The sequence below is a fragment of the Carassius carassius genome, chromosome 16, assembly GCF_963082965.1.
Source record: "Carassius carassius chromosome 16, fCarCar2.1, whole genome shotgun sequence".
Lineage (NCBI taxonomy): Eukaryota > Metazoa > Chordata > Actinopteri > Cypriniformes > Cyprinidae > Carassius > Carassius carassius.
In genome coordinates, this window is record NC_081770.1 from 11841950 (window position 1) to 11858255 (window position 16306).

Here is a 16306-nt window from a genome sequence, read left to right on the forward strand (position 1 = left end):
TTTAACCACAAATGCCCATCTTGTACTATCTCTGAGATGCGCCATGCATTACGTCATCACATTGGAAAGGTCACGCAAGACGTAGTCGGATGTACCAACCCAGTGTTTACAAATATGATATATGCATGTTGAATGACACATTAATATGTATTTGTGTCAGTTTATTGTTTAAAATGGTCCTTATGTGTGCATACCATTACGTGTATTAGTCTTTGCCCATTCGCTTTGTAAACAAGTTTTGCATGACCAGTCCAATGTGATGACGTAATGAGTGGCACATCTGAGATGGTACAAGACAGGCATTTGTGGTTAAAAAGTATATAATTATTTTTAGTTATTTTTTAGAAAATGACCGATTGTTTCGATAAATAAGACCCTTATTTCTCGACTGGGATCGTGTTGAAACTTTGAAGCAGCATTGAGACGGACATGGACCTTCAAACCATTGGTTGCCATTAAAGTCCATTATATTGAGAAAAATCCTGGAATGTTTTCCTCAAAAAAAAGAAAAACATGGGGTGAGTAAATTATCAGCAAAAATGTTTTAAAAGTAAACTAATTCTTTAAAAATAGTTTTAAGGGATGAGTTTCGTTAAAAGATTGATTACAGGGGGACTTTAAACAAAAGTTTCCATCTTAAGACAATAGAGTTAAAAAGAATAAAACCTTGCTTTTGTTTTGTTCACGTTGTGTTTTATGACTACCAAAGTCTTGTTAGCTATTATTAGTTTGTAGGCTTGAGACATTTATTTGAAGGACTTCTGTTTTATAACACGGATCATTAATTACACAAATTTAAATCAATATTATAATGTGCAACATGACATGCATTTAGCTCATTTAAGGTAATTTTGAAAGTTTAAAATTAAATTAGTCAATGAACCAGGGGGTAACTCAGCTCAATATGAGTTAAGACTGTCTATCTGATCCACAGATCATGTTTTTATCATGTTCTGTTTGCACATCTGTCCGTTGAACTGTTTGTCCCATCTTTTATTTAGCATCTTTAGTGTTTCTTCTGCTGTTTTGAACTTTTTCCATTTCAAATTTAATCCCATTTTAAAGTTCACTGCAAACCATTCATTCATATTAGTAGAAAAATGTCCACATAATAATGACATAGACTATAATTAAATTTGTCATTATAATATTTTAGAATCAACATTCCTTGAATCCATATGTCAAGTTATTGATGGGTTTAATTGCATTTAAAATTACATTACTGCAAAATTCTTTATCATCAGAAAGATCGTCAAACTCAAATTGTGTGTCGTCCAGCTGTGTGGCAAACGTTTCTGAAAGTGCTGTAATTGTTTGCATGATCGCTTTGCTCATAGAAGGTTGTGACAGACCCAAATCATTGCTGCATAGCTGCATATTTCCTGTTGCCAAATGTGTTCATGTAGTTAATAGTGATTACTTCCATTTCTGGTGTTATGGCATTTCTGCGAGCTGATGGAGATGTTAGCATTTCTATAATAATACCCATCACAAAAATGATCCTTGCACGATCTTACTGTCATGCATTGTGTGCAACACATTTCTCCTCCCTCTTCATGTTTCATCCCTTTTTCTCCACTGCTAATGAAGCTCTTAAAGGTGCAGTGTGTAAATTCTAGCGGCATATAACGGTAGATATAAAGTATAAGGTCATTATACACCACTGAAAACATATTTATGTATATTATATTGCATTTCTGTAAATAGATAATTGTAAATATTACCCATTGTACATTAGGCCTCTTAAAAATCCTTGTCTGTATTCCTAACAATTTGGAACCTTAAGACCTCTTTAAAGGGGTAAGATGTGTTCTGAATTACTTTTTTTTTTTCTCTACTAGAATGTTTTCTTTCATTTTAAGAGGAAACACACACATTTTTAAGAATTATCTGGAAGATTGTTCATGGATACAGGCCTAGGGCCCATTTGTATAAAACCTCTCAAAAATAGTTTTAAGAATACTCTTAAGCTTTGACTAAAGTGTTAAAAACTTCTTAGTAAAAAGTAAGACTTTTCTAAGAGAGTAGTGGACTTTATAAAGAGAAGCTAAAAGTAACTTTCAGCTGATTTTACAGTGTTGACTGAGGTGACACTTAAGTGATGTGAACAAAAAAAATGGCTGACCCCGACCTCTGAAACAGCCAATAGTGTGCATACTCATGTGATGTCACAGCAGCACAACACCAATCATTTAATGTAATACACGGGTTTCTTGTATACAAAGAATACCGGATGCGCGCGCATCCAGGAGGCAGAAAACCGCTATCTGTTATGCCGAGTTCAGTAAAAGAACACTGTAATTAACGTAGATTTCGCATTGTTTGTTATTTCTTGTTGACTCAATAATAAATTGCAATTTCAGAGTTGGATCTGTTTGTTTGTCTTTCATATTAATATATTATTAATATAACATTATGTAAAACGTCCAACTGTAAAAAAAAAAAAAAAACATGCTTCCCCCTCGGCACGTTGAACATCTGACACCCAGCACTGGCTCGGTTGGTACAATTGACAATGCAACAACTCCTTGGCATTTTGACTAGCGACAACACCACCACCTAAACCATTTACTCCTGTACGAAGAGCGCGGGTTTTTGCCTCTTGGTTGCGTGCGCAAGCAGTGATGACGTCGCCGAGAAATCCATGTTTTACAATACAATAATTAAGACACTGAAATATTTCAATATTTAAATGTATTTTTTAAATGCTTTGCATTGTGCAAAATTATCACCAATGATTACTGATAAATTATATACAGTTTTCTATTGATGTGTCTCATTTTTTATCATTGGAGCAATGACGTGAACTTGAGTTCCATCAATGGCTCCAACAACTCCAGGAAAGCCCACAATCCTCATAAAATTGGCTTTTTTTGGAGCATGGTTTGAGGGTGATCTTAGACTAATTTTAAATCGTCAGCCTTAATAATAAATAAGATTTATAAGCATATATGTAAGCATATTTCATAGTTGCTTAAAGTCAATTGTTTTATTTGTGATACTAAAGCAATGAAACATGTTAAATTGTGCGGTCATCATTTTTGGCCATGCTGTCATACAAAGAAATCATGAACACATGCAAAAACAAGAGAGGTTCAATAAAATATTAATAACTGATAATGTTGTAGTCAATGTCAGTTGTGCCAATTTAGTGATTTTAGTGCCATAAGTGCCATTTCAGATCCTAATAGAAGTCCAAATTGATTTTAATTTATTTTAAAGGAAACAGATCTGATTCATAGGAATCAAGGAAACTCTTATGCAGAGTTCTGAACCATATACTAGTGCAGGGGTTTTCAGACTGAGGGTCTCGACCCACTTGTGGGTCACAGAATGGAACAAGGTGGGTCACACAAAGTCACTCGTCTGCAACTAAATTTGCGTTTCAATGATACACACACTCACACAGTTCAGTGCTGCAAGATATAGCCTACCAACATTAATTACGAACGGCAATATGGTCCATGTACTTTTTGATCATTTCATTTTCTGTTTGGAATGGAATAACGAGAAATGAAAACAAGCTTGTTTATTCGTTTTTTAATTTAGTTTAAAAAACGAAAAATTCGATTTTGACTCGATTTTTCATTTTTCGTTTGTGGTTTACAAATCGGTTTATGGGTTCGATATTTCGTTTGCACACGTGGGCGGTACTGAAACACCCCTTTCATCTGATTGGTCAAACCGCTCCGCTTTCAGTACGATCTTTTTTTTCTGTCAGGCAAAATAAGAGTCCGAGTGCGGCACTGACAAATACACTATAATAAAATAATGTCTGAAACCACCACTCACTGTTAACTAAGCACAATATTTGAAGCAGAAATATGTTGCTGGTCACGTAATTCGTGCTGATGAGACTTGCAAGCGACCCCAAAAATGTGAGCCACAGACAGTAGGCCTATAGGCTATGACAGATTATTTTAGCATGATGTATTTCTTCCCATTGATAAATACTGTGCAAATAGTTCCGTCTCTTTGGATAAAAGGAAAGAGGAAATAAAAATCAGGAATAGGCTGGACTAGGCTACAATAATATGTCCGTAACATTTACCACTCTCGTCTTTTATTTGCAACAAAAGGGAAAAATGTAATAGAAATAAAGATTATATTTGTGAATAGACGTAAGCATGTGTAGCTCAGTTCACTTGAAACTCAGTTCACATGAAAAGAAAGAGACAGAAAAGAGAGAAGCAAGAATCAGTGAACGTAATACTGATAAAATTAGCAGGGTTTGAGATTTATTAAAATCATGTCGGTTGAAAACGGCATCCTACCTATAAAATGTTATTAGTTTTATTTTAAAACGAATAAAATTGTATTACATTCTGAATTGTTCAATGTTTCTCTGAGTTTTCTGTTATGTTGGCTTGAGAAAGCCATATATTTAAACATTAGGCTATTATTATTATTATTATTATTATGAGAAATTTACGCTGCCTAGAACTTTAATGCTCCACCAAACTCAGCTCAGACCTTCAGACTGGTCTGACTTGCTTATCTTTTCGGACTGGTCAGACTTACCTTCCAAAAAAAAAAAAAAAATTCCCATCGACTCGTGTTAGTCTAGACTCTAGACTAGAGCAATGAAGGCCGTAATACTTAATGCTGTCCACTAGAGGGGGCGACAGGATAGTAAGTCTTTTTTACTCTCTTTCCCTGTTTGCATCAGTTTAAATGACAAATAAAAGCATGAATTTCACTCATAAACAGGCCATATCTGTGTATGAGAATAAGCTTTATACTTCAAGCTGTAGGCTACAACTAATTAAAACTTGAACCCTACTTCAAAGTTTGCCACTCTTTTTTTAAGATATTGTTATTCACACAGGTTTTTGCATTTATTGCTTGTCCATCTGGAACTATTATTTGTCATAAGCTCTATATTTTAAGATGTACTAGCTGTTGATAAATCACATTAAATTAATGTAATGAGCTAATGTCAGGGCAAATGTCCTGCAAAGTTTTGCTAGGCTAGTTAAACACACCTGAACCAGCTAAGCGAGGTCTTCATAATATCTAGAAATGTTCAGGAAAGTGTGTTGGAACTGGTTGGAGCTGAATTCTGCCGAACATGATGCTCCAGGGTCAGGACTGGGTGTTAAATCTATAAATGAATGTGCAAAGTTGGGTGTCTGCATGCAGGTTTGTAGGTGCAAAAACTTTATTCTGTTCTCACAACACATGCAAACAAAACGGCAATGTTTTTAAACTTTTGAAGATGTCTTTGTCACATACCCAGCTTGAACCTTACTAACTGAACAAACATTCATGCAGGAAGTGGAGAAAAATAGAAAGAATACTGTTTTACACAAAACTCTTAGTGACTTCAAGCACATTGGATAGGCCTGCAACTTCTGTGATGACAACTTCTTCAGATCTGCATTTAGGGCACTGCCTTGAGTTCTCCATCCACTGGTCAATGCAGACCTTGCACCCCACCACACTCCTGCAGCACGAGGTGAACACAGGTTCTTCAATGATAGCTTAATAAAGAAAATATAAAAAGTCAACATTAACTGCAGCTGGTGCCAAATAAACATGATTATGTTTTGGAAAACAGTAAGTCAAATCATATCAATTATAGCTGATATCATGGCTAAAAAATTATACAACCTTTGGCAGTTATTGCAAAAACCCAGCCTATAGGGGCCACACACTTGCAACTGATATCAGTGAATAGATTGAACATGATTTCAGCCGAGCAATATCCATGCTACTGTTTTAGCTCCATATTTGTTCCTTCTAGTTTACTGTGTTTTGGTTAGGACATTTCAAGATGCAGTTTTGTGTGTGTGTACCTCTGCAGATTAAACACATGAATGTCTCCTTTAAAATTGTTGCTAGGTTTGCCCTTTGTGCTGCTCCCTGTGTAATGGAAACAATCTCCTGAATCTGTCTGGACACATGTTCCAAACCATGAGAGGCCTCCAACAGCTCCTCGATTTGCGATTTAAGGTTCTGAAGGACAGATTTTTCAGCATCTCTGCGACTATTAAAAAAAGGTTAACACATAAATAATTTTCACTTATCCCCCCTTACTTTTAAATAGTGGGTAAGAAAAGGGTAATTTGTAATCTGCAGGAAATGTATTATATTACACTGCAATACCTCAGACTCCTACTGTGCTGCCAGTCTAAACGCAGCGCTTTGCACTGCATGGACTTTTCTGGAGTTTGGCCTCCAATAAGATGATCCTAAACAACAACACAGGCAGATACCCAGTAAATAGTACAGCAACAAGTCTTTGCCAATAATAAATACAATAATAATAAAAAAGTCTGAAACTGAATCTGAAAGAAAGAAAAGGAAAAAAATCAAAGGCTAAAAACTTGGTCTTTATAAACATGGCATTTGCTACTGAAAATATCTGTCTGCATTTGTTTCTCTGAAGTACAAATGAGCTGCTAAAGTTTTAAATCATGCTTTTTCATTTTTCCCTCAGTGTTTTTGTCACATGTTAGAAAGGATAACAAAGATGGGTTCTCATTGACAAGTACATTTTTGAGACACAGTTTGTGTAAATATTGGCCCTTTATTATTTCTTCAAGTTTCAGATTTTATCTTCAATTTATTTATTTGTTTTTTGGAAAATAAGAAAAAATATACTTTGTGCAAAGCTCAATATTAACAAACATAGGATTTTATTTACCAGTTGTGCCCTCTGAATGCAAGATTTCATTTCCTTGGGTGTTGGTAAGGACATAAGATTCATCATTGCCCAGAGCCAACTTCACTTTCTCTAGAATGCTGGGCACATTTGCCTCAGATTCTGTAAAACGCCCCACCACTACTCGACTAGAGACCAAGCGTGCATCTTGTATTTCAGAGATGTGTATGGATCTATAAAAGAAACACATTTCTGTATTGTACAAAAATGTAACTTAAATCCAGAGGAATTAATAATTTTAGTAGGAATAATAAGCTTAAAATGTTTATATTTTTATGACTTCACATATTGACATTATAAAGGAGTAGGATTTTAAGGGTTTACCTTTGAAATGATCTTGGCGTACTACCTTGACATCCTCTGCAGATTCCGCCACACTCCACCAGGGCTCCTCCTCTCTCCACCAGGGCTCCTCTTCTCTCCACCAGGGCTCCTCTTCTCTCCACCAGGGCTCCTCCTCTCTCCACCAGGGCTCCTCTTCTCTCCACCAGGGCTCCTCTTCTCTCCACCAGGGCTCCTCCTCTCTCCACCAGGGCTCCTCTTCTCTCCACCAGGGCTCCTCTTCTCTCCACCAGGGCTCCTCTTCTCTCCACCAGGGCTCCACCACACTCCACCAGGGCTCCTCTTCTCTCCACCAGGGCTCCTCTTCTCTCCACCAGGGCTCCTCCTCTCTCCACCAGGGCTCCTCTTCTCTCCACCAGGGCTCCTCTTCTCTCCACCAGGGCTCCTCCTCTCTTCACCAGGGCTCCTCCTCTCTCCACCAGGGCTCCTCTTCTCTCCACCAGGGCTCCTCTTCTCTCCACCAGGGCTCCTCCTCTCTTCACCAGGGCTCCTCTTCTCTCCACCAGGGCTCCTCTTCTCTCCACCAGGGCTCCTCCTCTCTCCACCAGGGCTCCTCCTCTCTCCACCAGGGCTCCTCCTCTCTTCACCAGGGCTCCTCCTCTCTCCACCAGGGCTCCTCTTCTCTCCACCAGGGCTCCACCACACTCCACCAGGGCTCCTCCTCTCTCCACCAGGGCTCCTCCTCTCTCCACCAGGGCTCCTCCTCTCTCCACCAGGGCTCCACCACACTCCACCAGGGCTCCTCCTCTCTCCACCAGGGCTCCTCCTCTCTCCACCAGGGCTCCTCTTCTCTCCACCAGGGCTCCTCCTCTCTTCACCAGGGCTCCTCTTCTCTCCACCAGGGCTCCACCACACTCCACCAGGGGTCCTCCTCTCTTCACCAGGGCTCCTCCTCTCTCCACCAGGGCTCCACCACACTCCACCAGGGGTCCTCCTCTCTCCACCAGGGCTCCACCACACTCCACCAGAGCTCCTCATCTCTTCACCAGGGCTCCTCCTCTCTTCACCAGGGCTCCTCCTCTCTTCACCAGGGCTCCTCTCTTCACCAGGGCTCCACCACACTCCACCAGGGCTCCTCATCTCTTCATCAGGGCTCCACCACACTCCACCAGGGCTCCTCCTCTCTTCACCAGGGCTCCTCCTCTCTCCATCAGGGCTCCACCACACTCCACCAGGGCTCCTCCTCTCTTCACCAGGGCTCCACCACACTCCACCAGGGCTCCTCATCTCTTCATCAGGGCTCCACCACACTCCACCAGGGCTCCTCCTCTCTTCACCAGGGCTCCTCCTCTCTCCATCAGGGCTCCACCACACTCCACCAGGGCTCCTCCTCTCTTCACCAGGGCTCCACCACACTCCACCAGGGCTCCTCCTCTCTTCACCAGGGCTCCACCACACTCCACCAGGGCTCCTCATCTCTTCATCAGGGCTCCACCACACTCCACCAGGGCTCCTCCTCTCTTCACCAGGGCTCCTCCTCTCTCCATCAGGGCTCCACCACACTCCACCAGGGCTCCTCCTCTCTTCACCAGGGCTCCTCCTCTCTCCACCAGGGCTTCACCACACTCCACCAGAGCTCATCATCTCTCCACCAGAGCTCCTCCTCTCTTCACCAGGGCTCCTCATCTCTTCACCAGGGCTCCTCTCTTCACCAGGGCTCCACTACACTCCACCAGGGCTCCTCCTCTCTTCACCAGGGCTCCTCCTCTCTCCACCAGGGCTCCTCCTCTCTTCACCAGGGCTCCTCTGTGCCTGAATTCATTCCTGCTTTAGTCAGGCCCTTCCCCAAGGCACCTCCAAGAAAAGAAGTTGCCAAGCCCAGAAAGAAGATAATAAGTGCCATCCTCACAGACACTCCAGCCGTTGCAGAGGAAGAGGTTCGAAAGAGTAAAAAGACAGCCCCCAAGAACAGAAGCCTTGGTGTGAAAAAGCGAAGTAAATCAAGTAACTCAGTCGACTGCCTTGTGTGCGGGGAGGAATTTACATCCTCTGCACCTGGAGAGAAATGGGTTAAATGTGTCTTTTGTGATGGGTGGTCACATGAGTTATGCACAGAGGGAAATGAACATTATGTTTGTCACGTCTGTGATGAAGAGTAAGTTGTATTAAAGGGATAGTTCACTCAAAAAAGAAAAGGAGCCAATGATTTACTCACCCTGAAGCCATCCTAGGCGTATATGACACCTTCTTCTTTCAGACTAATACAATTCGAGTTGTATTTAAAAAATGTCCTGGCTCTTTCAAGCTTTATAATGAGAGTTAATGAGTATATTTTTTGGAAGTCCATCAGAGCACATTCATCTGTGATGGCAAATAAACCCATTCACTCCCATTATAAAGCTTGGAAGAGCCAGGACATTTTTTAATATAACTCGGATTATATTTGTTTGAAAGAAGAATGTCATATACACCTAGGATGACTAAAGGGTGAGTTAATCATGGGGAAATTTTCATTTTTGGGTGAACCATCCCTTTAACGAGTAAAGTTTCTAGGCTACACATCGTACAGTGGTATGTTGAAAATGTTTCCACTTACTATGTGATGAATATTTGTTAGATTTATCATTTATTAGTACTGATACAAAATAATCAGTTATTCAATTCATTCAAAATATCAGTTATACAGAAACGGTGTGAAAAGATGATTTTTTGTATCTTTACCTTGAAAAAGCTTATGCAAATGTTTAAATGTCTTGTGAAATGAAATGGTTTATGCACATTTTAAAATGTCTTAAGATAAAAAGAGAAAGTTACATGATTTTTAAAATGTTAGCCTATCGGTTCATGAAACAGAGGCCTATATACAGGTCTGTTTTAAAAGTAAAATAAAAAGAAATTGGCATGATTTGTTGTCTAATCTCCCTTAAATCACACAGTTGAAGAGCTTGAAATGTCTTCATAAATGTTAAGAGTGACATGTTTTTAATTTTTATTTATTTATTAATGTATTTATTTATTTATTTATTTATCTACTATGCCTACTGTAATAAGAAAAATAAATTATTATAATTATTGAACCAGTTTATTGTTGAAAATAAATCTTTGTCTACACTCAAGAATATTGTTTTAATAGATCAAAAAATTTACATACTGTGCTATGTGGAATACAATATTTAGTTGAGTATACCATAAGGAAATGGTACTACAATCTAAACTAAACAGATTTTTAATTTATTGTGTGAAATCTGACTCTTCCAGCAACTGTTACAACTAACCCCGCCCACGGGGTAAATTGTAACATTTGACTCTCGGCGCTTTGGGCGATACAGCACAGGAATGGTAGGTCCGACGAACATACAAACAGTGCTCATTTGTAAGAGAGGTTTGCATGTTGTTGGTTTAAAAATATGGTTTGACTAACCCCATTACTTTGTTAATTATTTGGCCAAATCCAAAAAGTGTTACGTTGTGCCCCGCGCTCCCCTACTGAAGGCGGAGCGGTTTGACCAATCAGATGAAAGGGGCGTTTCAGTACCGCCCACGTGTGCAAACGAAATATCGAACCCAAACCGATTTGTAAACCACAAACGAAAAATGAAAAATCGAGTCAAAATCGAATAATAATAATAATAAACGAGCTTGTTTTCATTTCTCGTTATTCCATTCCAAACAGAAAATGAAATGATCAAAAAGTACACGGACCCAATATCCTTAGTGATTTTCAAATTGCAATTAAGTCCACAATTTGTTTTGAAGCGTGGGCGCGCATGAGTTGTAATAACAGTGAGGGTCTCAGAGCAACGCTATTAAAAGGTTCAATCGGTCCGCATTAGTAAAGAGAAAGAAATTGCTCACATCAATACACTATATTCTGCATGAGACTGCATAAAATTCAAACGTTACAAAAACGGTTTCAGGTAGCCTATTTTCATTCATTTCTCTCATCTGTTTGAACTATGCACTGTTTTCGTTCAGGAAACGGTTTGTAAAAAACATTTCACATGTACAGGGTGAGCAGGGCACAAATGCAGTGTTAATTGTAACACTACAAGATTTAAAAGTTTCCACATAACAAAATGTACAAAATTTCTGGAGTGAGCCTGTTTCACGTTTTTATGGAAGTTTCATATTTTGACGTCTGCAAACAAAAATTAAAACGTAAATATTAGTAGCAACATTTTACAGTTGTACCCTAAAATAAATTGGTTATTTTTTCTTAAATACTAAATTTTTGTCATCAAACTTTTAAGTTTGATTAGACTTACAAGGTTTATTTTTTTTCTCAAATATTTTGGTGGGTCGTGAAATAGATTACACTTGTCTAGGTGGGTCGTGGAATGGAAAAGTTTGGGAGGCCCTGTATAGTGTAGCACGCCTTTTACATTTGCTTACTTACAGCCGCTAAGCGGAGCTCCAGCGATGCTATCTGTTAAAGCACACAGCTGAACTGCTCAGCATACTCACTGGCCCTGTGCTAGGAGACTGAGGTTATAGTCTATTCACAGCCACTAGGTGGTGCTCCAGTAATGTATTTGAATAATGACAGCCATCAGAACTGCTCTTCTGTTCTACTACACAGCACTAAACAACACAACATCCTCACATTACTGGAGGCCTGCTTCAAGAATTTGACTTTGAAGTTACTATTAGTTTTAAAATGAATATGGACAATATGGAAATTAAGTGTTCGTCTTTGCACACGAGTATCAGTCTGTATAGCTAAAATGATTTGGAATTTGGTCCACTAATAAAGAGAAAACTCAATAAAGAAGGATGTTTTATGCATCCTAAGGGTGTAGTTATGGCTAACCAGGCAAACACAGATTTCTTGCTGGAAACATATGACCCTTGGCCTCAACATCAAGTTATATATTTCTGACGGGTGCTTTTATAGCATGCAATATTTTTCCGGTCTTTATCACAAGAGAACACTATAAATATAAAATCTATAAATATGCTACAAGCCAGTTTAATGGTACATCATTAAGTCTTTAATGGTACATTATAAATTACTAAGCTATATGAGATAAGAGGCACATACATTTTTCAGAGTATTATTTTTTCTTTGTGTGTGTGTTTTATTTATACACTGTATAAAATTAATATTTATTTACTAAATCAAAGACATTGTGATTTAACAACATGTAGAAAGCTATTTTGTTGTAATGTGACAAGAAACCCATAAACAGGAAATGACCTCATAGATAGGACCCCAGGCCCTCATGATTATGTGTAAAGGTCAACAGATCATAAATAAAATAATTTAAATAGCCTAATAATTCAACATCCCTACAAAATGGCAATGGTAGTTTAGATTCGCATGCCAAATTGTACAACCCCAAGAAACCTGAAATTCATATATGTATTTATTTATTTTTCAAAACTATTATTGAAATCACACCTAGACCCCGCTTCCTGCCTTTTTTTTTTTTTTTTTTTTTTTTTTTTTTATAACAACAATGCAATATTGTTATTGCCTGTCAGTGTCTGGGACAAATTCACAAATTTCAGCAGCTTTTACTGAATGATGTTATATATATATACGTTTTGGGCATCGTGATTTGTCTTTGACTTTTTTAACACTATAGTATTTATGTAAAAAGTAAAACAGTCAGTGGGGTTGATGTTAGCAGGACAGGAAGAAGCCCTTCACCCACATGCATAATAAATAAGAAACTCACTTCAAGACGCTCGTCCATGTATCAAACCAAAACCGCATTTCTTTCCAGATCTGAAGGAATCAGGCCACGTCAGGTTTCGATTTGACTAGCTGAACGTGAAAAATTTTAAGAGAGAGAAAGAAAAAGGTTATATAAATGAATAAATTAATTATATATGCAGTTGAATGAAATCAGTTTAAGTATTCGGTCATAAAATACAACTAATTACAATCATATATAAATGAACACCTGTGCATAACTGAAAGACACAAAAGCGTTCGCTGACAATCGAGCGCGTTCACAGACGCGCGCGCACGCTCTAGCGCGAGGAGAAGTTCAGCTCTGACTGAATGTAACGTCGTGTGTTATTTCTTTACAGACCACGAAGCTACAAATTCCCTTTCGTTTTTAACACAGGCTATAATTGGTTAAATATCTTCATACGTTCCTAGGGGCAAATTTTTAGGAAATTCGTTTTACTTAAGTGTTTTTTTTTTCCCTGACACGTTAAGTGATGTCTCAGTCAAAGAAAATCTTTTATGCATTTGTTTGGTTCTGCTTGTATTTTGAAGGCTGGATTGGTAAGTTATTCAAGTTTTATGGCATCATCTCGTTATATTAGAGATAAGTCAGCTATAAAATCAAGAATTACTGTCTTTTGGAGGGAAAGGCCAGAAAAGGTAGCTAGCTATTTTACTGATCATTAGTTAGTCGACCAGCTACCATTTTACCAAAGCATCTTAACTATTGTGATTCTGGTCCATGAGAATCTACCTTTACCTTTATACCATGTGATTGAGTGACGTTTCCCGTTCCATTGTTCTCCAGGTGTGTTTGGTGTTGAGACAGGTGAAATTAAGACCGCGACAGAGGGAGATTCTGTCACTCTACAAGCTGAGGTACGCAGAGATGAAGAACTGTTTTGGACGTTTGGACCTCGAGAGGTTCTCATCGCTCAAGTCAAAAAGAAGGACGGAGTCTTCAAAGTTCATGACGGTGCTGATGGGAGGTTCAAAGACAGACTGGTGCTGAACTATAACACTGGATCGCTGACCATTAAAAACATCAGAGCTGAACATGCTGGACTCTATAAACTAGAGATAATAAGGGATACAGTCGCATACAAAATATTCACAGTTTCTGTCTATGGTGAGTAGAGAAACAGAGTTGTCTGTTCTTTATATTGTGTTTACCGAATAATTCTTTTTTCAGTAAATGTATTCTAATTGGTCATTTCATATCATTTTCTAGCTCTTCTTCCCATTCCTGTCATCAGCAGAGACTCTTCACAATGTTCATCATCATCATCATATTGTGCACTGCTGTGTTCAGCTGTTAATGTGGGTCATGTGACTCTCTCCTGGTACAAAGGAAACAGTTTATTGTCCAGCATCAGTGTGTCTGATTTCAGCATCAGTCTCTCTCTACCTCTGGAGGTGGAATATCAGGAGAACAACAACTACAGCTGTGTGTTGAACAACCCCATCAGCAACCAGACGAGACACATGGACTCCAGTGAACTTTGTTGGCCATGTCCAGGTACGTCAATGTTGATATTAGTGATTAAGCATGCAATTTAAAAAAAAATCAAATCATTTTGTATTTCTTCCATATTTCATATCTAACTGTAGCACATAAGATGTGTTAGCTTTGCGTTACTTGAGTGGGTGAGATGGAAATCTATGGTAAACTGCACACTGTGGCGGTCACATTTATCAGTTTGAATCTCCACATCGCAAATTTAGACCCTGCAAAAAAGACAGTCTGTGAACATCTATAAGTGCTTAATCTAACAAGCTTATATTCATTGTTCATTTAGTTTCTCTGTGTTCTCTTATGTTCTCCAGCTCCTCTGTCGATCCCTGTAATCACCAGGGACTCTCCAACATGTTCATCATCATCATCACAGCAGAATTGTTCATTGTTGTGTTCAGTGGTGAATGTGAGTGATGTGACTCTCTCCTGGTACAAAGGAAACAGTTTATTGTCCACCACTAGAGCATCTGATCTCAGCATCAGTCTGTCTCTACCTCTGGAGGTGGAATATCAGGTGAAAAACACCTACAGCTGTGCAGTGAACAATTCCATCAGCCTCCAGATTCAACAACTCAACATCAGTCAACTCTGTCAGACATGTTCAGGTACATAAACTGTTATGCTAGAAATGTAGCAAACGTACACAAACTTGAATTGCTTTGTGGTGTTTTTGTCTTTCCTCAGGCCCTGTCCACTGCTGTGGTTTTACTGAAACTGTGATCCGATTGGCTGGCTCTGTTCTGGTGGGCGTGGCTACTGTTGCTGTGCTGGTTTATGACATCAGATCCAGAAGATCTTATCCGGAGACGAGAGAGCAGACACCACGTGCAGATGAATATGATGATGTTGCATAAATTCACCAGGGGGCGATAATGTTACTCTGTTCTTTATTCTTTTTAGGAATATAAATAAAGAATATTCCAGGTTAAATGCATCTAAAAATCAGTTGACAGCTTGCATGCTGTCAATCATGCATACAGGATAATAAAATCGACAGTAATAAAAACATGAAAACCAATGCTTTAATGTACACTTTTTAAGTGTTCCCCAAGTTGTCATATTACCATCTGGTGGTTATTTTAGGTATTTTTTGAGACTTTGTGTCAGTTTTTTTTTCCACTTTCAATGTAAAGTTTTTATACTTTTATACCAAGAATAATTTTTTCCATTGTTTTATTATAACTATATATGTCAAGCTGTTTTCATGAGAAATACATGTTTGTCTGACATATTGAATTTTTTTTCCTTTCAACTGTAATAACCAGCAAATTCATTAAAGATATATTGAGACTGTATCATTTATTTATTTATCTGTTATATTTCAGTCTTGCTCGACCTAGATTGCAAACTCAAGTTTTTAGTAAGGTATGCTTAAATCACATTCTTTCCCCTTTATTAGATATATTCCAGCAGTTTCAATACTTGCACCCCCCAAAAAACTGTAATAAAAAGTTTTACAAAAAATATTTTGTAATAATTCAATTTCTTCCATGCAACCATTTCAGTTACATCAGAAAATGTTTTATATGAACAGATGGCAGGCAGTTAAATATAAAAAACTGAATTATGTGTAATCTGTTACAAGACAGAAACATACTATAGATTAAAAAGACTTCAGACAGAAAAAGTGCAGGATTTATCAAATTAATTTTATTTTCCTTTAAACACCACAATAGAAAGCACTACTAAATCAGTGAAAAAAATGTAAAATCTTAATGAAATAATCTTTCTATACATGGCCACAAATAACATTAACACAGACAAAATTCATAAGCATTTATTTTGGATCTACAAATATTCTGTTCTAGATTTGAGAGAAATTCCTCAATAACATATTTTAATATATCTGTTTTTCCTTTACTTTCTCTCTGTTTGAACTGAAAGCATTTGTGTGTAAAATGTCAGTCAAGGTCAATGCAATTTTGGTTAAATTTAACAGGAGTAAACACTTGCAAAACACATCATTCTCAATGAATTATTCCCTCACATGACCTATATATATTAGGAAATTACAAGCTGATTTGTGAAATTTTCATAGTCTTTGTTATAGACCAAGCTGAGACATTCACTAATGAATGCCTTCGTTTCTCCATGTCCAGTCTCCAATCATCTCATGTCAACTGTTGATGGAGCCTTGATGATCACGGCTGCAGGAAAGACA

The 16306-nt window shown here is 38.2% G+C and overlaps 1 protein-coding gene across 5 annotated transcripts in view; it reads left to right on the forward strand.

Moving 5' to 3' along the window:
- The window catches only part of LOC132160299 (SLAM family member 9-like), a 211660-nt gene extending 196078 nt beyond the window's left edge, over positions 1-15582 (forward strand). For 2 of the 5 annotated variants that reach the window (XM_059570064.1, XM_059570063.1), the window contains exon 4: positions 14830-15582. In XM_059570064.1, coding sequence (XP_059426047.1) covers positions 14830-14999 — 170 coding nt within the window. In that variant the 3' untranslated portion in view covers positions 15000-15582. Of the gene's footprint in view, positions 1-14349; positions 14751-14829 lie in introns of those variants that run through there. The other 3 variants (XR_009437961.1, XM_059570062.1, XM_059570061.1) reach the window with 3 other exon arrangements.
- Positions 15583-16306: the final 724 nt, after the last annotated feature.